This window comes from Manis javanica, chromosome 17, assembly GCF_040802235.1.
Source record: "Manis javanica isolate MJ-LG chromosome 17, MJ_LKY, whole genome shotgun sequence".
NCBI classification, from domain to species: domain Eukaryota; kingdom Metazoa; phylum Chordata; class Mammalia; order Pholidota; family Manidae; genus Manis; species Manis javanica.
Genome location: NC_133172.1, coordinates 58,266,726 through 58,291,316, shown reverse-complemented (window position 1 = coordinate 58,291,316; position 24,591 = coordinate 58,266,726). Strand labels below are relative to the sequence as shown.

Genomic DNA, 24,591 nt, shown 5'->3' with positions numbered 1-24,591 from the left:
TCTTTCACTGCTCCCAAATCCACCCACCAGCTCCCCTACCTCTTGGAATGGGTTTGGATAGCTGGGAAGATCAGCCCCCCTCAGCCTTCCTGGCACACAGAGATGTAGTTAAAGAAAGAAAGTCCTAGAAAAACTCTCCAGGGCATACGACTCAGAATTGAGTGCCCATATGCTGGACTCACCTGGAACTTGGCCAAGACTCAGTGAAGGAGATGGAGGTGGACACCTTCGATCTCCACTGTAGAAGGAGCCACGGAAACCACCGCTGACTGAGGCTTCCATCTTGCTTTCCTTGTCTCTGAACCAAGGCCTTGCTGGGACCAGCACAGATCTGCCCCACGGCTGCTTCTCGCTGGTTGAAGGAAACATCTTCAGGCAGTGATGGAGGAAAGGGCGATACATTTTTCTTTCTGTCTGGAAGATTTATCAATCCTAAAAGGTGACTTTTATGCTGGGGCAACTGGATATCCATATGCAAAAGAATGAAGGAGGACCCCTACCTCACACTGTGTACAAAAATTAACTCAAAATGGATCACAGACCTAAATGTAAGAGCTTAAACTGTAAAACTCATAGAAGCAAACATAGGATTAAATCTTTGGGACCATAGGTTAAGTAGCAGTTTCTTAGATATGACACCAAAAGCAGAAGAGATTTTTAAAAATCAGATAAATTGGAGAACAACAAATGCTGGCAAGGATGTGGAGAAAGGGGACCCCTCCTACACTGCTGGTGGGAATGTAAGCTAGTTCAACCATTGCAGAAAGCAATATGGAGGTTCATCAAAAACTAAAAATAGAAATACCATTTGACCTAGGAATTCCACTCCTAGGAATTTACCCAAGGAATATAATTTCTCAGATTCAAAAAGACATATACACCCCTATGTTTATTGTAGCACTATTTACAATAGCTAAGATATGGAAGCAACCTAAGTGTCCATCTGTAGATGAATGAATAAAGAAGATGTGGTACATATACACAATGGAATACTATTCAGCCATAAGAAAGAAACAAATCCTACCATTTGCAACAACATGGATGGAGCTGGAGGACATTATGCTCAGTGAAATAAGCCAGGCAGAGAAAGACAAGTACCAAATGATTTCACTCATCTGTGGAGTATAACAACGAAGCAAAACTGAAGGAACAAAACAGCAGCAGACTCACAGACTCCAAGAAGGGACTAACAGTTACCAAAGGGGAAGGGACTGGGGAGGATGGGTGGGAAGGGAGGGAGAAGGCGCGGAGGGGAAGAAAGGGGGCCTTATGATTAACATGTACAATGTGGGCGGGGCATAGGGAGGTCTGTACAACACAGAGAAGACAAGTAGTGATTCTACAGCATCTTACTACGCTGATGGACAGTGACCAACGGGGTATTTGGGGGGGACTTGGTGAAGGGGGGAGCCTAGTAAACATAATGTTCTTCATGTAATTGTAGATTAATGATACCAAAAAATAAAAATAAAAATAAAAATAATAAAAAACTTAAGGAACAAAACAGAAACAGACCCACAGACTCCAACAAGGGACTAGTGGTTGCCAAGAAGGAGGGGTGGGGGAGGGCAGGTGGGGAGGGAGGGAGAAGGGGATGAGGGGTATTATGATTGGCACACATAGTGTGGGGGGAACATGGGGAAGACAGTGTAGCACAGAGAAGGCAAAGAGTGACTCTGTGGCATCTTACTACACTGAGGGGCAGTGACTGCCATGGAGCATGGGGGGGACATGATAACATGGGTGAAGGTAGTAACCACATTGTTTTTTCATGTGAAACCTTCATAAGAGTGTATATCAAAAATACCTTAATAAAAAAAATCAGTAAATTGGACTTTATCAGAATTTTATAACTTCTATAGTTCAAAGGGTACCATTGAGAAAGTAAAAAAACTACCTACAGAATGGGAGAAAATATTTCACATCATATATTTGATAAGGGATTTATATGTACCATATATAAAGAGCTCTTATAACTCAGCAATAAAAAGACAAATGCCCTGCATGTATAGTTTGTGGGGAGCACGGGGAGGGCTGTGCAACACAGAGAAGACAAGTAGTGATTCTACAGCATCTTACTACGCTGATGGACAGTGACCAACAGGGTATGTGGGGGGGACTTGGTGAAGGGGGGAGCCTAGTAAACATAATGTTCTTCATGTAATTGTAGATTAATGATACAAAAAGAAAAAAAGACAAATGCCCCAATTTAAAATGGCAATGGATTTGAGTAGATACTTTCCCACAGATCTACAAATGGCCAATAAGCACAGGGAGAGATGTTCAATATCCATCATTAGTTATTAGGGAAATGCAAATCCAAACCCCAATGAGATACCATTTCCTTTATGTAGGATGGCTAGAATAAAAAGAGCAGACAAATTAGGAAGGTTGTGGACATACAGAGACTCTGCTACGTTGCTGGGAATGTAAGATGGTGCAGCCACTTTGAAAAAGGGCTTGGCAGTTCTTCAGAATGTTAAACACAGTGATCATATGGCACAGCAATTCCACTCCAAGGTACCCACCCAAGAGCAATGAAAACATATGTCCACATACAAACTTGTACATGAATGTTCACAGCAGCATATTCATGACAGCCCTAAAGAGGAAGCAATCCAGAGGATATCAACTGATGAACGGATAAACAAAATGTGGTCTGTTCATACAGTGGCATATTATTTAGCCACAAAAGGAAGGAAGTGCTGATTCATGCAGCAACACAGGTTGTTTCAACCTCGAAAACATTGTGCTAAGTGAAAGAAGCCAATCACAAAAAACCCACATATTGCATGATTCAATTTATATGAAATGGCCGGCCCAGGCAAATCCATAGAGATAGAAAGTAGATTTGTGCTTGCCCAGCACTGGGGGTGGGGGTGGAGAATGAGGGGTGACTGCCAGTGGGTACAGCATTTCTTATTGGATGATGAAAATGTTCTAAAATTAGACAGTGGTGATAGTTACACAATATTGAATGTACTAAAACCATTGAATTGTATACTTTAAGTAGAGTGCATTTTATGGTGTCTGAGTTAGATCTCAAAAAAAAAAACGATTTAAAAAATGACTATCCATCCTTGATTGTCCTTGAAGAAGCCACTGGGGACTCCTTTTGAGTTAACGCCAATTCTGTTTCTTACCCGAGTATGGATAGATTGTGGGGCCGGCTAAAACTGCTTTTCTGTCCACCTTCTACCCCACAGTCCAAGTTTTCCAAATTCACCAAGTGCTCTCCTGATCCCAGGCCTAGGCCCATGCCCCTTTCTCTATCCCGATGGCCCATTTCACCTTGTTACCTGCTGCCATCCACGTGCAACCAGGCCTGGGGCCCACGGCAGCCTGGGCGCCTCCTGGCACATCCTCTTTTCTCACCACCATTCCACAGAATCTGCTGACTTGCTCCCATGGTGTGGCGTCCTTCTCTGTGCTCTATGCCCCCCGAGGACGGCTAAGACACTGGGTCTGCTCACCATTAGATGCCAACACAGCCTTGGTTATTGCTGAATGAATGCATGAATGAATGAAGTGACTATACCTGAAACAGAACAAGCATTTGTATGGAGTGGAAAGTTAGAGAGGGTAAGAAAGAATAGGGAAGAGGAAGGAGGGAGGGTTTAGACTAACATTATATTACATGTAGCCATTTTTTTTGTCTCCTGAGAAATGTGGATTCGAGCCACTTTGACCATTTGAGCCCCTCCGATTCTAGAATGGCCTCTCAGTTTCCTATGGATCAAACCAAAATCGTTGACCTTTCAAAGAAGCCCCCAAACCTTGTTTTCCTACTCTTTCATTAAGAAATCCCAAGCTGGGAATCTAACCAAAGAAAATAACAGTAACAAGCACCTGAATACAGAGTCAGAAAGAGGGGTGAACTCTAGAAACACAGGCATAAGTGAGTACTCTGGCATTATTAATAACAGTAAATAATAAGAAACAACCTAGATGTCCAACAGCAGGAGAGGATAGATACATCATGCCATGTCCTGAAGATAGAATAATATGTTCCCATTAGAGGAATTTAGTGATCTGGGAAAATACTTGCTAAATGAAAAAAGCAGGTTTAAACTGGTGAGTAGGTTATAAACTGATCACTAAAACATAAACTGTGCACAGAAAAGTTTAAAAACTGGGGGGAAAAACACCCCAGAATGATTTCAGGGGTTCTGTTTTGGTAGTGGGACTACGGGTGTCTTTCTCATTTAAAAAAAATATATAACCAGGTGTTCTATAACAAACATATATGACCTCTGTAATCAGAGGAAAAAAATCCCCCTGGTGTTTCTTTTTCACTGTTCTTCCTTGAGGAATTAACTCTACACCTGCTTTGTTCAGTCACCCACCTCCACCTCCAAGTCCTCTTCCAGAGCTGCACCCTCAGCCTTCAAGGACCAGAGCTTTGTCAGGCATTCCCTGCAAACAGGCAGCTCCCCAAGGCACACGCCTCTGTGTATCTTTCCCGATCGCCAGGAGGCCAGAAGGCTGGCTCACTCCCACCCTGCGCCAACACCCATCTCTCTTTGCTCGCCTTGTCCAGGAAAATGCCAGCCTCTTGGCTGGTGCTTGACCTCCAGAGACTGTTCCCGGCTGTGGCCCAGCTGCTGGTCTCAGCTCTGCGTGCGTCTGCACCTGGTCGCTGAGTCTAAACTCCTAGGAGGAAGTTGAAGTGTAGAGGCCAGAGGTCTCCTCGGCACTGTTGGAAGATAAGGCGGCAGTGACTTTTCTCTCTGGATGTCCTGATTTGCCATGGGAAAGACTTCTCTTGGCCATTTAAAAACCACCCAAACAGTTTTTAAACAGCTTAATTAATCAAAGGTGTTTGTACTTACGCGGGACCAGCCACCTCCTTAATGGAGTCAGCCCAACGCTTGGTAACTGGTTGGGAGGAAGTAAGTGTGAACTAATAATTCCGATATAACTCAAATGCATTTAGGTTTTTCATGGGTTGACTTGTCCAAGTATATGTCCAGCTTATTCCTGAATTGCAATCAAATTACAGAAATCCTTGAAGAAAAAAGTTAGTGGGTCACAGAACATCTAAGGGTTTACCGTGTATCTGACACATCTTAGAGCACTTATGAAACGCCGTGGCTTTACCAAAGCCAGAAACAGGTCTGGAGCAATTGTTCCCTGCAGAACTTCCCGGCCACGCATCACACCCACATGAAGCATAACAAGGATGGCCTGGAGGGTAAGAAGGACGTTTCTCAGAGTGCCTTCAAGAAAGATGCGTGAGTCTTGGTTCCTGTGGCGTTTTGAGCTAATTACATTGGCCTCTGTTTGAAATATGATGGAAGTAAGGATCAAGGTAAATTGGATATCCTGGCACTGACCATTGGTGTTTTTGAAACCGAGGGAGAGACGTGGTGTGCCGGGTTTCCTCATCAGTCCGGTATTCCGCCCGTCATCTTAAATAAGGTAAACAAACCACGGACATATTTTTCTTCCCCACAGAACTGCACCCTTTTTTGTGATTAGCTCTGGGTACTATTTGGCAATATGATTGAGTAGAATGGGGGTGGGGAAACATTTTTTAATTCCACCTTCTTCTCAAATATTTAAAGTAGGATGATGAACAGTTCCGTGGCTGTCACATTTGCCAGCTCTTTCCCATTCCTGCCACCCAAGTGCAGACCTCACTCGTGCTTGTCTTAGACCACCAAGGCTGACGTTTCCTCCCAGTCATCTCATCAGGGCTGGAGGTGCTGAGGTCCCCAAAGGAGAGTCTGAGGAAGAGCCGATGGTCTGCATTCTGCCGTCTCCAGGGTTCGGATTTTTGTTTGATTTGGATCCATAAACTGGACTGTGAAATGGAAATGCTGGATTACAGAGGAGGTCCGGAGGGGTCAGCAGGGGGGCGGGATGTCAGCAGGAGGAAGCTCTGTGCACGTCACTGGGCTCCATGTGACTGGTCTTCCGCATCTCCCAGGACACCTTCAGTAAAATATCCATTTCTTGTTGGTAGAATTATCGAGTTGAATCTATCTGTTGAGGGCACTCATTCATTGAACAAACATTGACTGAGAGCCTGCATCGCATGAGGCAGTATTCTAGGTGCTGAGGATAAAGTGGTGAATAAAAGCATGAACAACTTGGATGGATCTCCAGCAAATTCTGCTGTGTGAAAAAGCCGGCCCCCAAAAGTTAATGCTGTGAGGTTCCATTAATATGACATTTTTGAAATGAGAAAACTTTAGAAATGGTGGTTGCCAGGGGTTAAGGATGAGGAGGGATTGGGGAGGGAGAAAGGTGAGTGTGAACCACCACCAGAGCCCTTGTGTTGGTGTGCACAGTGTCTTGATGGTGGTGGACAGAGGAAGAGACATATGATAAAATTTCATAGACCTCAACACATGCACACACTCACCCACACAGGGGATACAAGTAAAAGTGGGGAAATCCGAATAAGATCTGTGGATTGAATCAATGGCAATATCCTGGCTGTGATCTTGTACTAAAATGTTACCACTGGGGGAAACTGGGTAAAGTACGAGGGGATCTCTTTTGTATTATTTCCTAGAACTGCATGAGAATCTACACTTATTCCAATAAAAATGGAAACCAAAAACCAACTCTCCTACCCAGTGGAGCCTGCATCTGAGTGGAGGTTATGCACGGCTTCATGGTGGCAGCCGGGCAAAAGCCAAGAGCAGCCTTCAGAGGTCTGCCCCCCACCCCACCCCCACCCCCCGACCCATTTGGGAATTATCTGGCCTGCCATGGTTCCCTAAACCAGACACGAGGTACCCACTGGACTATAAAGGTGAGACTTAGTTGTTCATGGAGCTCCCAGCACTTGCATGGGACCCTGCACGGCTTATTCCCAACTTCCTCCATCCCCACCACCAATCTCCTTCCACCTCTGCTAGGAATTCCTGGTCTATCGTGGCAGCTCTTCCAGCCTGAGAAGACTTCCTTTCCCAAACAGACACCGGTGTGGCTCCCTGCCCTGGTTCTTGGCATCAGGCAAGAATTCATGCCAGCCCTGGCCTGAGACTCAATCCTGGACTCCAGCCCCTTGGCCATGGCCAGGTGAGTTAGTAGCCAGCCCGTTAGCCCTTCTGCAGCGGGGGTTCCCACACCAATATGCTGTCAGTGGGGCATCTACCAACCGTCCAGATCCTGCACTCTTATTTTATTGCCTTAGAAGAACTTCAGAGAAAAGAAGCCACATATAAATAAAGTAAGGTCTGAACAGATGTTAAAGTCTTTATTATTTTCTATTTTATGGCAGGCCTTGCATGGACTGACCACAAAGCAACATACCTTCCTGGCCACATAATTTACTAACAAGGCGTGGTTGAGAAAGCCAGAGCTTCCAGATGCTCAGGATGGGCCACAGGAAAGGAGAGGCGGGCGGCGGGTGGCAGGTACAGGGCGAAGAGGAAGAAGCAATGATGGATGTTCACCTGTATCTTCTTGGATATGCCTGGTTGCTCGCTCTAAGAATGATGATATGATTAATAACTATTTCTGGCCCATGGCCATGGTTGTTATAATACAGGAAAGGGGCTCTCTTAGACTTTCTAAAGTGCCATGGTTAATTAATAAATATTTGATTGGCTTTCCAACAGGGTTTTTAAGGCCAAAATAAGATGAAAGAAAAGATACTGACAAGTGCTATTTCCATAGCTTGTCTCAAAGCAACCAAGGAAAGATTGAGCACAGAACAGAATGAAGCACCTCCCCTCCACCCAGACAGGAATCCAGCCCGAGTCTGTGGAGGCCAGCAGGGGGCATGTGCTTTCCCGGGGCCCAGGCCTCAACATCCTCAGGTCTGTGGGGCCCCAGGGCCATTTGAAGCCCCGTCCTGCTCTTCCTGGGAAGGGACCTGCTTCCTTGCAGCCCAGTCTGTGTCCGGGATGAATAACCCATGGAGATCCAGGTGCATCTCAACATCAACAGATGCGCGAGCCAGTTCTGTAAAAGTTTTGGCATCCAGGATAAGCAGAAAAGGTGGCTTTTGGGGATCCGTAGAGACAATAGCTGATAAGATAATTCCTTTGGGGAAAAAAGAAGAGACACTTTGTAAAAGTGTTACCTTGAACTTCCTCCAGTTGGAGGGTGTTTCTCAGCTCTGTATGCCTGTCCTCTTTGAGTGTAAGTAATCAAAACAGAAGGGAAGTGTATTTGATATTCGATGTGAGCAGAAGGGAAAGGCCAGGGAACTGGGAATCAGAAGACCTGGTTCCAGCCCTGGCTGGGCCAGTCCCTTGGTCTCTCTGAACCTCAGTCTCTTCATTCGTAGATCAAGGATAATCCTCCTTACCCTGGGGTTGCTGAGAGGCTCTCTTGCACGGTGAATGAGGAAAGCATTTTGTAAATTATTGCATGCTTTGAAGACTGGCTCTTTTCCTGCTATTTAGAAATTTCTATTATAGAGAATGAGTTTGATGCTGCACTGAGGCTAACATATGTCACTTGGCTAAACTCAGAATAGTTGCACTCAAATGGCATTTGAATGCACCAATTCACTTAATGCACATGCAGCATGCTAGTGGCTTCAGCTTTCCAGTCTGCAAAATGGAAATATTCTAAGTATTCACCCTCGAGAGATAGAGGATTAAACAAAACAATGCATATAAGCAAACAGTCATGATTTCTCCCAACACCTCTGGGGTTTCAGTTAAGCATAGTTGAAGTCAGATGGCTTGCATTCAAATCCCCTCTCTGTGAGCACTGGGTGTGTGACCTTGGGTAAGTTATCTCACTCTCTGAGCCTCTCCTTTGTGGAATGAAGACAGCACTACTCCTTGCCCATGGGAGAAGGTGGGGAAACCCTGGCCCAGCCCAGTGGGGGGCCAGCCTCAGCACAGGCCGTGGTATCAACACCCCCCCACCTCAGAGATGACAGAGACCTGGGCCCCTCCGGTCATGCCATGCAGGCACAATCAGTGGGAAGATGAGGCCCACAGAGAAACCACTCCCTTCTCACCCGAGGGAAGCAGCTGGCAGGCTCAGTGGGGCAGCCCGACCTCCCTGCAGGTGTGGGCAGCCCCACCCATGGTTCTAGTTACCCTCCTGACATCCCCAGGGGTGTGGGCAAGGCATTTCTGGGTCAAAGGCAGAATTAAGGAGGGAAAGGACCATTTGGTCCTGTAGGAAGCATGAAGTGGGCCCCAAATACACATTTCAAGGGCTCCATGGAAAGGTTAAGTGCTTAGAGATAGTTAAGAATTCTGACCTAGCCATTGCAATGAATTTTAAGACCAAGATTCTACACTCAGGGAGAGGGTAGTGTTGCTTGGTAGAAAGTAAGTGGACTTCCTCTAGTGACAATTTAATCTCCCTCAGAGGGAGGTCTGACCTTTGGGAGGTGACCTCCAAGCCCTCCGAATGTCCTGCCTGATAAGAGAGTCTTTTATTTACCTGGAGCCAGCAGATAATCTATCCGAGCAAAGTGACTGAGGTGGGGACTTTGGGCCTCCAGGTTGGCTTGAATTCCAGAGGGCCTAAACACTAAGTCAACCACATGGACAGTCAACTATGTCTACATGACAAGCCCCTGAAAAGCTCTGCCATCAGTGCCCAGATGAGCTTCCCCGGCTGGCAATGCTCCACAGATGCCGTTGGGAGGAGTAAGGGCGGCCCCAACTGCCCCCGGACTCGGGGAAGCCCCGCAGGTGGCGCTCTCTTGGATTCCACCCCATGAGCCTTTTCTCTCTGCATCTTTCCCTGTAATAAGCTGTAACCAGGAGAGTAACAGTGTTCAGTGTGTTCTGTGAGTCCTTCTGTAGAAGATGGGTGGCCTGGGGAACCCCTGAACTTACAGCTGTCAGAAGTGGGGGTGGTCTTGGGGACTCCCTAGCCCTCAGCTTTGGGCTCAGATGGACCTGGGCTTCAAAGTGTGACTCCACCAGCTGTGTGAAGGGGGTGTCACTGCCCCCAGATGATGTCTCTCTTTGAGGAGTAGTCACATCAGAGGGCAGCAAGCCAGCTTCCCCTCCTGGAAGCTTACCATCGTCCTCGTCCTTGGCACCTGGCATGGGCACAAATAGGGGTTCCGCCGGCCAGCAGTGCTCCTCTCCCCATTTTAGGGACGCCTTTGTGAGAACATCATATTTCAGTATCTGTACACCCAAAGAGGAGAGACATGGGAATGACTGGGAGAGCACGCTTATTCCCTGCATTCATGAATAGGAAGGCATCAAGGTGCACAGAGCAGGGACTAAGTCCCTCTAAAGTAGACTCCAGGTGGCAACTACCTCTGGTCAGCATAACAGCAGAATGAAAGCAGCTAGCTTCCTCCTCCAACTAAGCAAAGGTCTTCCTCCCATCTAATGGCTGGCACTGCAGACAGAATTCAAATAAAAATAAAAATCCTGAATTTATCTGGCATTTGGCGCTATACTGCAACTTTTGTATGTCTTGAATAAATGGACATATTTAATGCAAACATTCAAAGCATAATACAACTCCTCTGATGTTTTAAAAGAGCAAGTCCCTGACATTTCTTAATCCCTAACAGACCTGCCTCTCCTTAGGGTGTGGGCTTAGTGGGGAGTGACCTGGGTTGTGTGCACGTGTGTGTGGGAACCTTAATTTTTTGCTGTTTGTACATTTCTTCCCTGTTTGCAGATTTTCCATTTTGTTATTTTAAACAATGAAGATATTAAAGAAAAGTGATGTCTTTCTGTACAGCATTTAGCACAGTCCCTGGGATACAGGAAGTGTTCAGAAAATAGTAGTTTAAAAGGCAAAATAAACCCTCCAAGTTTCAGCTATCTCTGCCTGAGAGGGCAAATTCCCTGAGGGCAGGGATTGGAATCCCCCTGTGCACTTCCTCATCCTCCAGGCCTACTATAGTAGTAGGGAATTGTAGCACACAGTTGGTGCTTAGTAAACATATATCCAATACAGAAATCAACAGATAAGCTGCAGCCTTGACCTCTTTCCTGAGCCCCGCCCATCAGCTCCCTCTCCTGGAGGGCACATCACCGCTTTACCTCTGACCTACTCCCTGTCTTCAAGGGGATCTCCATCCTGACCTCCCTTTTCTGCTCAGGGCCACTCAGTCTGAGAACCTGAGAATTCACCTTTGCAGACAGGTACAATCATTTACAGGAAAGCCAGTCGAGACCACACAGGGACTGGGTACCTTGGTTGGGATGGGACTCCACTGAACTTCAGCAGCAAAGACGTATCGGTATGGCCTCCCGTTGTGAGCATAATTGATCCGGGGCAGCTCTAAGCCTAGAGAGAAGGTCAAGCTGATGAAACCCCCATCTTCAAGGACTGCAAGCATCTGCCCTCCGGGCAGGCTGGGCATCATTTCCATGAAAATTGGCCCCCAAGGCTGGAATCCTTGAACTTGACTCAGGATTGGGATTGGGTCAAGGGCGGTCATAGGGCCAGAGGAGAGAACTTCTGGTAATTACCCGAGCTCTATGAAAGGGTTCAGGAGCAAGGTAAGATACACTAGGTTCTTAAGGGCATAAGCATCTTTAATTATCTGAGATAGAAATCAGAGAGAATTGCATGATCAAAATCAGAGGTTACTGAAATTTTCTTAAAACTCTTTAAAAAAAGAAAGTACTCATGTGTGGGTATGAAAAGATACTTCTGGAGCCATGGAAAGGGGTGTCAATGGAGAGTAATTAAATAAACATGTGAGTTCAATAATAACCTTATGTAAAAATAGTGTTTACAAAGAACTTTAACAACATTGGAAAGTGTCCATATCATAAGATGAAGTGTAAAAGGCTGGTTATAGAATATCTCCACTATGTTATAAATGAAGAAAGTTTAGAAGCATTGTTAGGGTTATAAATTCCTTATAGCTTATATTCTATAGTGTATATTCCAAGTTTCACATTATATAAAATTTTCATTATATCTACTATTTCTGTAATCCAAAAGACCTTAAAATTTTGCCCATGTGCATGCATATATATTTCTATATGCCTGTTGTGTTGATTAAGAAATTTAATTTCATCCAGTCTGAATACCAAAATGAAAGCCCCCTCTTATGAAATAGTCCAGGTAGCTGGAGCCATGTGCTAGTGAACTTACAATATCCAAGGAAATAGGAAGCAGGGATGGAAGCATGTGACATGTGAAGGCTTTCTGAGAAGGGCCCACGGCCTAAACGGTGTCAGCTCAGTGGGGCTCTAGGGGCATGGACTGTGTCAGTGGGCAGGTGTCTGATCCCACGGACAAGTAATGATGACACTTCCAAGGGGAAGGTCGAGCTGAATGTGAGGAGGAGGGCCACCCACATACTTAAATCAGAAAAAGGTGCCCAGTTGAGCCAGAGCAGGCTGGAAACTTCCCATGATGCTCCTGGATCCCCCTTTCCTCCACCCTGTAAATGAGAGGCTATAAGCACTTGATTAAGTAAAATACGACCCATCCCTGCAAATTCTGTGTGGCTATTAAGGCCATGCTCTTGAGGAATTTTTAGGATGTGAGAAAACTCTCAGCCTACATCCGTTAAGTGGAAGAAGCCATTTCAGAACATTCTAGATTGTATGGTATACACATTCCATAAAACTATAAATACAGAGGTTAAGCATTTTTCAAGTCCAAGAAATCTGGGTTCAGATTCTGGCTCTGCTGCCTATCTTTGAGTAAGTGATCAAGTTATTCTTAGCTTTGCTGTTCTCAGCTCTAAAGCAAGGATGATACAGCCAGTGTCCTGATAACAGTCACCTTTTGCTGGATTCTTGCTATGGGTCAGGCCCTAACCAAGGCCCTTTATGTGTGTGAACTCATCTAATGTGAACAGGCACAGGATAAGACTGTTGAGAGAATGAGAGGCTGTCTGAGAAGGCCTAAGAGCGCCAACGTACGCCATGTGGTCCTGAGAGCTGAGGGACTTCACGGGTGGAGCCCTGATGAGGGGTTTGTCTGCTGTCATACTTTTCAGTCTTGCTGAAGATTGCTAAAATAAACAGTTCTCCTCTCCAAAACAAAAAGACCTGATGTTTTAAGCCTCCATCTGCCCATACAATGGGGTAGGTGAGTGGAGATGGAAGCGGATGCCTAAGACCACATATTCCCTTCTGAAGACTCCAGTGGGGTGCCACACAGAACCCACTGCAGGACCCATGGCACACGCTTTACAGAAGGGTCCTCATGAGCAATCCAAGACTGTCCTAGGCAAGTCCCCAGAACTGTGTCCTTCCAGACACCTGACCCTGGCACTGGGGTGGCTGCTGTGGGGCGCGAGGCCCTCCAGTGTGGAGTCGTGCTGTGCCACTCTAGCTGAGTGTCCTTGGGCAGCTTAAGTGATGAGCCCAGACCACTCTAAACCAGACTTTTGTCACATACTGATGATACCCAGAGCCCAGAAACATGGTCCCTGCCTCACGGGCTCATATTCTAGGGTAGCAGCTCTCAGTCAGAGGGGTGGTGCCCCCCATGGGACATTGGCAATGTCTGGACATACTTCTGGTTGTTCTGATTCAAGGTGGGGGTGCCCCCAGCACTTAATGGGTAGAAGCCAGGGATGGTACTGGACATCCTACAGTAGCTGGGATGGCCCCCACCTCAGAGAATGGCCAGGCCCCAGGTACCAGTGGCACCCAGGTCAAGAAGCCCTGCTCTGGTGTGTTTTCTGTTTGAGGGGTGACATTCTGTGTGTGGCCCCACCTTTCTGAGCCCAGCCTGCTCCCCATAGGCTGGGGCTGATGGCACCTGTCCTGCAGGGTATTCTGAATGTGGAGCAGCAGAAACCCAAGCTTGCTGTACCTGTTCAGAAAGTCAGCGTCCAATAAATTGCAGCATTTATAGAAGACGGCCATGAAAGTCTTCCGGGCCACTGACCACCCCCCCAGCACCCAGATGCTTTTCCCTAGGGCATTCCTCTTTGTCTCTTGTCCATGCATAGCTCTTCCACATCCAAAGGAGGTATTGTATAAAGAGGCCTTGGGGGTCTTCATGACACTCTGCCCCTTCCCTAAACATAGGGAGAGAGGATGCATTTTACCTTCGTAAAGCACCTCCGGCTGGCAGTAGACTTGGTCATCTTTTTCCTTCAGGGCTCTTGCTGTGGTGGATGCCACTTTGATTAAATTTGAGCCCACATCTGCTTTCTGCAAGAATCGATTTTCCAAAAAAAAAGAAATGTGTTACACAGAGCGAACACCAGCTTTACTGAGCGCGTTGAAATACTGTTTAGCGTGTGTCATTCTGTTCTTGCCTTACATTAACTACAGAAAGCGTCTGTTTTATCATTAATATTCTCATTCTTAGTTAACAATTAGGTAACCTGAAGTGACTCCCCCAGGGCAGGTGGTCGCATGGGGCCCCTGGAGCCATGGCTCTTTTTTCCTATTCTGGGCGGCCTCATCCCTCACAAGTGAAATTAATACACTTATAAATGCTCACTTTTTAAATAACTGGATGATTCACCTGTAAAAGGCTGCATCAGTCATTACAAGGGTGCTTACAAAGAGCAAATAACATGGGAAATGCGCATGGTAGAATCCTGAGTGAGGAAAACAGCAGAGTAAATTGCATACGCTATCTGAGCTCGACAAGATTTTTAAAAATTAATTAATTCATTTAAAAAGCCTGGGAGAAATATACCAAATATTAATTTGGGCAGGCAATGGGATTATGGGACTTTCATTTCTTTTTCTATGCTTATCTGCACTTTCTGTATTTCCTCCTATGAAAATGTTTCACTGCGAAAATGAAAACAGATATGCAATAAAAATTGGTGGGGAGGAAAATATCTATCAAAGGCATCCCTTGGTCTCAAGTTATGATCAGTGTGCTCTGTTCAGTACCTTACCATCACCCAGGAGAGGGACTTAGCACAATTCAGGAAATAGTTACTGAGCATCTACAACTCTGTTTCCCTCCATACTAGCTATGGGGTCTTGAGCAAGTTATATAGTATGTCTGAAGTTCAGTTTCCTCTTCTGTAATGATGATATAGTGTAGATGTCATGGAAATGTTATATTCTCTCCGAGCTATTGAGCAGATTAAATAAAATAATCCACCCAAATGGTTTAAAAGAGAGCCTGATCACTAGATATATGTTGGCTGCCATTGATGCTATGTTTATTATTATTATTATTATTACATTACCACAACTAGTGTGGGGGTGTGAGTTCAGATTAGGCGCCAGAGGGAAATGAGCAACATGAATCCCTGCCTTCATGGAGTTTACAGTGGGGTGAGGGTGGAAGAATTATTGTTACGACTGACTCCTTCTCATTTAAACTTTTCTCTACTTTCCAAATTTTCCAAAATGGGTTTTTATAATCAAAACAAAGCTATTTGGACAATAGCAGCTTTTTGCTGGGAATGGGAGAAAAATCAAAATAGCCCGACAGTTGAACTAAGGGGTCCTTTGAGATTTGTTTAGTCCTATTTCTCAATTCACAAAAGAGGATACCGAGGCCCACAGAAGGAAAGTGGCTTGCGCAAGGCCACACAGAGGGAAGCAGAACCTGGGCCCTTCATACTGTGACTTTCTGCTTAGAAACAAGAACATCGCAGGCAGAGGGCAAAGTAGGTGCAAAGGCCCTGAGGCTGGCCCGTGCTGTATCCCCCTTCCCTAACAACTCAATCTGCAGTGTCTTCAAGGCATTTGGCCCAAGCTATGATTATCTTCTGTATGGCACTGCTCCTTTTTTTTATGGGAGCATGTCTTCCCCATGAAGTCAGGGAACAGATTTTCAGTGTGTGGTGCATAGCTCCCAGGAAGTAATTTCTGGACGAATGGGTGAATGCATAGATGCAATACATTTTTCCTCCAATTGTCAAGGCACAAAACATGGACTTTGCAGGATAGTTGTAAGAATTAAAGGAGATAAACTGCATGAAAAAGTTGCCCAGTGCCTGGCACATGGGCAGTGTCTTATAAACAGCTGAGTGCCTCCATCTGCACCACCACAAAACAGTGAGAGGCCCTGCCTGGTGCCTTGCTAGTCACATGACAGCAACAGGCCTCTTGTGCATGGCCTGGGCTTGATTCTCAGGGAGGCGATGTGCAGAGGTGGCTTATAACCCCAGCTTGAAACTGGTCAGACTGGTTGAGGGATAAACTGAATTTTTCCATGCACAGCAGTAACAAACATGACTCGGCTCCTTTGGCAGCCAACATGCTCAGCTTTGGGAAGAAATCACTTTCCAGCCAGAATTCAACAAAATCCTACAGGTTTGCTTTGCAATCCCTAAACTTGAAGCAACTCCCATGAGAAGCATTAATCTCAGTAATCCCCCCAAACCCTGGCTTTGGAGTCTGGCAGTCCCAGGTTTGAAATCTGTCCAAGGTCTTCTATAGGAACCTGAGCAGGCCTCCAGCCTCCCTGAGCCTGATTCCTTATTTATAAGATATGAGGGGGAGGAATTCATACCTTTTGGATGGGTGGTGTGCACAAGGGAGATTTTGACCTGTGTTTGAGGATTACAGTTAAGATTAAATTAAGCAATGGTTATGAAAACACCTGGGCCAGGGCCAGACACATTGTGATTAGTAACTTGAAGCCAGAAAGGCATGCATTCAAATCCCACCTCAAATCCCGTGGATAATTCTGTGATGTTGGGCAAGTTACTCTCTCATCTGCAGTCATAGGGTTAATAAGCAAATTGGAGGAGTGTCATGTGGGTTAGGGGAGAAGCATGCAAAGCAACTGATAGCCCTTAAAACTTGCAGGACCCAGGACAAGGGTAGAAGTCCACTAACCCTATATCTAAACAGAGCAAGTGAATTGTTAAGTGAAATACCATTCTCTCTCCCTACCTTGACACACAGACCTTCATAAATGGTGTGGAACTGTCCTGTCCTCTGTGGCAACCACTAAACACATGTGGCTGTTTAATTTTAAAAGTTAGTACAATTACACGTTCAATTCCTCAGCTCACTAGCCAGATTTCAATAGCACACCTGGCTCGTGGCTACTGCGTTAGATGGACAGAGACGGCTTCACCATGGCAGCAGACGCTACTGCCCAGTGCCGGTCTGCAAGGATGAGCGTGAATTTATCATTCTAGGGTGCCCTGGAGTTCTGAGCTGGAATAGGGTAGCAGAATGAGAGCCAGCCTCTGGGCCCCGGCAATCTGTCTGTGCCCCTTTCCTTCCCACTGCACAGATGCTCCCTCCAGCATGACCTTATGGGCCTGAGGAGGCACATGTCTGGCATAGCCGGCCCTCAGGATAGAGGCAGGTGCTGGAAGCAGTTTCCAGGCTACATGGGCAGGGGATTCAGAGGTCCCAGGTAGCCATTCATGGTTGGGGCTAGGGGGCACCCATCTGGGTGGGCATGATCCCATGGCCCTGTGAGCTAGCTCCTCACCTTGTGGGGAAGGGACACTGCTGGGGAGGCCAGATTAGGGCCCCCACAGTATAGGGGCCTCTCTTGCTGGGGTCTAAGAACAGAAAGGCATCTAACAAAGGGCCTGGCACAGTGAGCTCTCAAAAAATGGCAGCTTCTCTTATCATTGGCCTTCAGTTTTGTATTTAGAGTCAAGACAAAAATGAAATCTACTGAACTGGTTAAAGCCACCCCTTCTAGGTCCAAGGTATCTCCTCCTGTGAAAGCCCCTTATGTGTGGATGGCTGTCGGGAAGGAAGTCAAGGCTTCTGAACCCACCTGGAGGCAGAGCAGCACCTGGCCAAGGGCAGGGCGGCCACCGGACTGTCTGTACACGCCCACGCCCCTCCCAGCCCCGCCCTGCCTTAGACAAGCCCCATGCCACCCCACATAAACAGGCCCAGGGTGCCAAGAGGCCCCACCTTTTTTTGACCTCAGCTGGCCCAAATGCAAGAGAATCTGGGGCAGCTGGGAGATCCTAGACTTTGAAACCACCATCACTGTTCTCCATTCTATGGGGAACGTGCTTTCCACTTGGGAAATATTCTAGGTGCTAAAGGAAGACTGTGCCCTTTAGGAGAACCCACTTCACATTTCCCACCCATCTATCCATTCATTCATTCACTGGAAACAGTTACGAGCTTAGGGAGAACCCCCTGGGTGCTGGACCCTGTGATGGGCACGGGGGTAAATGGCTGACAGGACAGAGTCCTGGGCCTCCCAGGGCTTTCACAGGAAGAGGTGACTGAACAAGTTCATTATACTGGACATTGAGCCAAGAGCTGCAGGTGCCATTCAAGTGTAAACTCATTTGAGGGGGGTAAGGATGCTGAGACCTGCAGGATGCGCAGGAATTTGTTAGCCTGGTGGTTCCCTCCTTGGCTGCCAATCAGAGTTCCTTTGGGGCTCTGAGATCATTTTCATGCCTGCCCCCACCCCAGATTCTGCCTTCACTGGGCTGGGCGTGGTTTCAGAGCCCCCAGGACAGTCCAAGCAGCAGCCAGGACAGGAGTGGAGGTCTGATGGGAGGAGGACCTGGTTGCAGGCCAAGGGACAGCAACCATGTAGAAGGTGCTTGAGAATGTGGGGCATCTCCCACTATCCTTCCCTGACAAACCTCTGGCCAGGATGGAATGAGAGACACCAGATCTAGGACATACAGGCCCTGTCTGCCTGCTCAACTTTCTAATTTCAATATGCAGGTGGGGCAACTTGAAAGTGAAGCCAGAAGACTTTTTAAGGGACAATAAATGGTAGTTTCAAAGCGTGGCCACAGCTACCCTTCCCAGGGCTCACTCTTCTTTGCTAGTTTCAAAGCAGCAGGTGGCTTATGTGGTGGCTTTTTACAATATATGTGCTAAAATTCTTAGCTTGGTGTCAAGAAGCAAGTCATTTTTCAAGTGTGATAAAAGGTTATAAAATCCTGTGGTGTATGGGTGGTGGAAATTAGTGTTTCCATCTTCAGTCTGAGGCTGGCATGAGGTGGGGGCAGGGCCTGGGGATTTGTGACACCCCGATTTTTCCTGGAACTAGGAGATGTAGTCCTAGGCACTCCACTGTGGTACCCCACTGAGTGAGGGGTGCAGAGGCCCATGTAGTGATTTTTTGGGACATGGCAGTTCATTCAATGGCCCTGAATCACATGGGGAGAAAGTTAATTCCTTTTTCTCTTCCAGTATTTCAGACTGTGTCAAGGAGAGGGTCTCACTTAGGTCCCACTATATTTTTAACACCCAATACTTTTTAAAACAAAGATAAATAAGTCTTGGCAAGCAACAGTATCTGGCTAGGGCTTAAGACCTCTGCTTTCCTTCGTTGTTTTACGCTCATACTGTGTTCTAACCACAGCAAGCAATGCCCCTCTCCCCTGAGTAGTGATGTACTGAGTTGCATGTAGTGAGTTCATCTAAACAAAATCACGACTTTGTAAACGTTAACTACAGAGGAAAGGAAATAGGGCAAAAATCATGACAGACATACACAAATGATTGTGAGTAGGGAAATGCTGGGGAGATAGGAAAGAACCCCAACTCTGGAGTCAGTCAAGCCTGGATTCAAAGGCAGGCCCCTGCTTACTGGTCAGCAGCCTGTCTGGTCTACACTGAGGAGCCTGGCAGTGAGGGTGGGAGGGGTCTCCCTGGGCCTTCCATAGGCAAGTCCTCCATTCCCCAGGCTGGCAGAGCCCTGAGAGGAGTCTGACCATGTGGGCTCTTTCCAGGAGCCAGGCCTGCTGGGAAGAACAGGGGTTGATCCCCTGACCAGCTTCAAGTTCAGGCGTAGAGACAGGCTGGTTCAGGTGTCAGTCTTGGCACCACCACTCTGGGCTGTGTGACCGTGGGCCCATTCCTTAACCTCTCTGAGCCTCAGTTTCTTCATCTGTAAAATGAGGCTAACATGAGGACCTTTTCCATAGGTTTTTTTGATCATTAAGTGAGGGAAGGAAAAATAAAACGCTTAGCAAAGTACCTGGTACAGAGAATGCATTTAGTAAACATGAGCCATCAAATGAGAATTGAGTCGAATTTGGTTTCATAAGTGAATTAAGTCACGAAGTCAGCAAGTTCTGGAGTCAGAAACTCTGTAGCCTCCAAAACCAAGCCCAGAACCTTGGCGGCATCACCTTAATTGAGGATAACATCTGGCATAGTGGGCATTTTTAGTGCAAGAACAGGACTGCCCACAGCACTGGGTAAGCAAATGGTGGTGAATCTCCACCACAGACTGTCAGGCAAATATTTAAAGTGATGCTGCAGAAGAACATTTAATGTCATGGAGAGATATTCAGATACGTAAATAGGCGAGCAAGCAGTACGTAAAATAACATGGACACAGTCAGCCCTGAGAAGGACAGGTGCTGGAGGGCCGCACACAGATGAACCTTGAAACGTGCTGCGTGGGCAGCCACTATGAGCGGCCACACGGTGCAGGATTCCATCCGCAGGAAGTGCCCAGGAAAGGCGAATCCTCAGAGACAGAAAGTGCAGTGGTGGTTGCCTGGGGCGATGGGGGGATTGAGGGTGGGGTGCTTATGGGGTGCAAGGTTTCTTTTTGGGGTGATGAAAGTGTTTGAAAATTGATTGTGGCATTCATTGCACAACTCTGAATACACTAAAAGCCACTGAATTGTATACTTTGAGTGGAAAGGGTGAATCTACATGTTATATATTGCTTAATTTTAGAGAAGGAAATAATACTGCACATAATTGTTAACAGCTTTGAGATATGTAGATATTATATATATATATATATATATATATATATACACCAACATATATGGGCATATATATATCAGTGTCTGTCCATCTATGGAGTGAGAGAGACTTTGGGAGGTAATATAAACACATCCATGATGGGCTTGTTATGGGGATTCTTTTCCCTTTGAATGTAACGTACATTTTCTAAGGTTTCTGCTATGAAAAAGTACCCCTTTCGGAAAAATAATGAAAACCATTTTCTGTCTTTTTTTAAGAACAGCTCATTTTCTATTTTAATGTCAATCAGATCGATGCCAACATAACGTGCTGTCTGGGTTCACATCTCCCCAGGAATAAAACGGGCCTTCCCTCAAGCTCTTACCTTGTCCACATGCAGGGGCACAGCGAACCTCTTGAGGGTGGGGATGGAGGTGAGCCTGGAGTTCTCTTCAAAGTCCTGGTTCAGGTTGGCCAAATAGAAGAGCTGGTAGAGGCTGCTGTCCTCATAGGCGATGACATCAAACAGGAGGCAGCCGTCCTCCTCGTAGGCGTTGACGTGGTGGAAGACCACCATGGGGTCCGTGTAGAACTTGATGGGCAAGGGCTTCCTAGTCCTCTGGTCAACGATGTGGATGTAAGTCTGAAAGAATACACCCACCCAAGGGTCAGCTCTCCTTCTGCCAGCCCGATGCTCTGGCACCAGGTACTGGACAAGACCGGCCCTGCCACTGTTAGCTCTTGACCCTGGAGCAGCCCTTCCCCATTTGATCCTCTGTGTGCCACCTCCAGAGCGCCAGCCGCCAGGAAGCCCTGGGTAAGGGGAGCTGCCAGTGGCTGTCTGTCTGTCTGTCATGGCCTTCTGCAGATGGAGGGGAGGGAGTTTGCTGCACTGACAGTGTTTGAGGGAGGCCCTGAGGGTGCCCTTCCACTTGACGCTGACTCCGGGTGGGCAGTGACAGGCCAGCTTCCTGGCATCCTGGCAATGTCCATGTTGGACAGAACCAGCCTGGCTCCGGCTCTCTAGGCCCCCCTGGGCTCCACCCACAGCCAGAGCCCTAAAAGCCTAGACCCGCACCCACCCATTAGGACCCCTCCCTCACCTTCCTGGTTTGCAGAGACGAGGCTGTCACAGAGCCCCTTGCCCTGGGGGCTGTGGTGTGGTGACCCACTCTAGGTAGGGAGCCCACCCAGGGGTCAGCTCATCAGGCATCTGCCTGCCTCTCCAGGTGTCCTGAGGCCGTATTGCTCTGGGCGGTAATTAGCCATATCTGCAGCCCCAGTTGCCTAATCCAAAGTGTGTGTGTGGGGGGGTTTCTTTCTTTAACAACTCTGACCTAACCACCCTTCTCTGAGGGGGCAGGGAGGGACCTCTGCAAACTGGGCTCTGGCCGTCCCCTCCCAGCCTCCTCGCCTCTCTCCTGAACCAGAATGGAGCTCTGAACATCAACCAGGGGTACAGTGGAGGCTTCGCCAGCATGGAGGTGGGGATGCAGTATGGGATGGCAACAGAGGGGTGACTATCTTAGGTCTCTTCTCCATGACCCCAGTCCCTGGGTCAGCCCCAGGGACTTCTCAGTGATCTCCTCCAATGCATCCCAAAGCTCTGTGGAATCCTCTGAGGGCCAGGGGCTCTCCAAGGGCTGCAGATTAGAGGCCTGGGGGCTCTGAAGCTCCTGCCAGTGGGACGCGCCTCAGTTGTGTTTGGGGAAATGGCTGCAGAGCAAAACCTAACTTCAGCTGGCTTCTTCCTGTAGGTGCCCTTGCCCGACTCAGTCACTCCACAAACATTCCCCGAGGGCCTAGGACACGTCAGGCACTTTCTCAGGAACTGGAGAGACAAAATGAAACAAAGTCCTTCCTTTCGTGGAGCTTATACTCCAAGGGGTGAGGCTGACAGTCAGCGATCAGATGCACCCTGCACTGATTGAGGGGCATTGCCAAAAGACACTGAGCAGCCGAGGCAGCTCTATTGGACACATTCATCATGGCAGGCCTCGGACTAGGTCGCTTGAGGGAGGAGGCCGTCTGAGGAAGAACATTCCAGGCCGTGGGGACAGAACATGCAAAGTCCCTGAGGCAGGATGTGTTTGATGGCTGGAGATACAGAAGGGGGCCGAGTGAGCCGGGAGCCAATGGCTGGGGCGAGAGCATGTGGGAATGTATAGCGCACACAGGCCGGGGAGCGAAGCCTTTGGATCTTATTTGGAGGAAGATGTGGAATCAGTAGAAGGTTCTGAGCTGAGAAGAAACCTCCCCAATCTCTTTGTCCCCTCAGACACCTCATTCTCAACCCTGAGAAGAGAGGACAGGCCTTAAGAGCTTGCCAGTCACAAATGGGACACCTATTTGTGTATGTACACAAGGCATAGAAAGAGGTGTAATATGATGTCAAATAGAGAGTGGTGGAGGGGGTTTGCATGGGGATGGGAAGGGGTATGGACTTGATATGCCACCTTCTATACGTGCATATTATGTGAAGAGATGACACTGAGAATTATTTGATAGTTTTCACGAGTAAAAATTTACTTGTTTGAACGGGAAGTAAATACACACATATATATATTCATACACATATACATGTACACACAGACATTCAAACATACAGGCACATGTATAAATACGCACACCCACATGTACACAAGGGCATACACGCTTTGTGTGCTCAGGTGCAGCTGAATGAAGACGTTTCCTTGTGCCGTCTGGTTGAACACTGTGCTATGCCGTCTACGTACCCTGTGGCCCTCCCCTGATGTCACTGGGGACTGCAGGGACACTGGAAGGGCCGTAGACGGTGGAGGCTGTGAGGAGCGGGGTGCTGGTCAGGCCCGAGAAGCAGCCCCTTTGCTGCTGGGTCGGTGCAAGCTGCCCGGCTGGTGCTGCTGCCTTGCCCAAGGTCACACCCTTCCAGAGACAGTCCACTGCTGACTTACTGACTTGGGCTGGCCCCTTGCCCTAACTCAGGACCCCCCCAGATTCGGAACTCTCTGGAATTGGCTGACGCCTCTGGGGAGACCGCCTAGCCACTCACACCCGCCCTCCCAAAGAAACATGCGTGCTGACCTCCACCTCGGAGGGTGCTGCTGGGCACCCCTGGCCCTGGCCATCCTGGTGTTGGCGACCTTACCTTGTCCTCCCTGTGGAAAGTTATGCAGGAGGCCCAGTTAACCCCTCGGAAGTAGGCAGTCAACATCTTCAGGACATCCAGCTTGAAAGGCTGCTCGAGAAAAACGATGTAGTTCTCGGTGATGCCGAAGCTGTGGTAATAGCTCGGGGAGAGCAGCGAGCGGGAGGCGATGGAGCAGAACACCTCCGTGTGCTTCAGGGGGCTCCTGCCCTCTAGAGAAAAGCAAGACTCAGCAGCAGCCCAGGACCTGGCTGCCCCCCGACCCTGCGTGTCCCAACTGCCCCGGTCGCTCAGAAGAGCCTTCGCGTGTGAGCCGATGACTGAGAGGAGGCCGGGGCAGAGGCTGGGGGCCCTTCCCACTCAGTCACCCCCTGGGAGACCTGCTTTACACCTGAAAACATGCTGCATGGAGTCAGGCCTCTGGGCCAGCAGTCCACAGCTAAGACCCAGGGCTGAAGCTCCCCTCTACCTGCTTTTTAATCAAGGTTTATCTGGAACACAGCTGTGCTTCCTCCTTGCTACAGAGTCCTTGGCTGCTTTGGCTTTCAAGCTAACGTGGCACATTGAGTAGCTGCCATGAGCCATGCCTGCCCAGCCCCGACTCTGCACTCAGACCCTTTATAGAAAAAGTTGGCCAACCTGGCTCTGGAGCACGGCTTCCCAAACCTTAACATGCATGTGGATCATCTGGAGAGCATGATAAAATGGGGAGTTTGACTCAGTATGTAGGGTTAAGAGCTCGAGGTTCTGCATTTCCACCAAGCTCCCCGGTGATGGGCCAGCTTCCCAGGCTCAAGCTTTGATACTCTGTTGAGCCACTGTTTGGCATGTATTTCATAGGGTTTCCATGACCTTCTCTTGGCACTGCCCATTCTGAAACACCGGAGAACAAGCCTATGTGCCTACTGCTGAGGGGCCATCACATGTATTGGATTCCCAATTTACAGACGGGGAACCGAGGCATGGTGGAATGGTCTGTCACTATGGCCAAAGGCACAA

The 24,591-nt window shown here is 47.8% G+C and overlaps 1 protein-coding gene and 1 long non-coding RNA gene across 2 annotated transcripts in view; both read right to left on the bottom strand.

Annotated features, from left to right (window-relative positions):
* Nucleotides 1–302: 302 nt before the first annotated feature.
* LOC140846957 (uncharacterized) lies at nucleotides 303–4,427 on the bottom strand. Its single transcript, XR_012126531.1, has 3 exons — nucleotides 4,347–4,427; nucleotides 3,300–3,538; nucleotides 303–414 (listed from the first exon to the last, which is right to left on the bottom strand). It is a non-coding gene; the product is annotated as an uncharacterized lncRNA (long non-coding RNA).
* A 2,760-nt stretch (nucleotides 4,428–7,187) lies between these two features.
* Nucleotides 7,188–24,591, bottom strand: part of BCO1 (beta-carotene oxygenase 1) — a 30,606-nt gene continuing 13,202 nt past the window's right edge. Inside the window, exons 6-11 of the mRNA XM_073225543.1 lie at nucleotides 23,593–23,804; nucleotides 20,851–21,108; nucleotides 13,934–14,039; nucleotides 11,102–11,196; nucleotides 9,962–10,073; nucleotides 7,188–8,004 (exon numbers count right to left, since the gene is read on the bottom strand). Coding sequence (XP_073081644.1) covers nucleotides 7,775–8,004; nucleotides 9,962–10,073; nucleotides 11,102–11,196; nucleotides 13,934–14,039; nucleotides 20,851–21,108; nucleotides 23,593–23,804 — 1,013 coding nt within the window. The 3' untranslated portion in view covers nucleotides 7,188–7,774. The remainder of the gene's footprint in view (nucleotides 8,005–9,961; nucleotides 10,074–11,101; nucleotides 11,197–13,933; nucleotides 14,040–20,850; nucleotides 21,109–23,592; nucleotides 23,805–24,591) is intronic.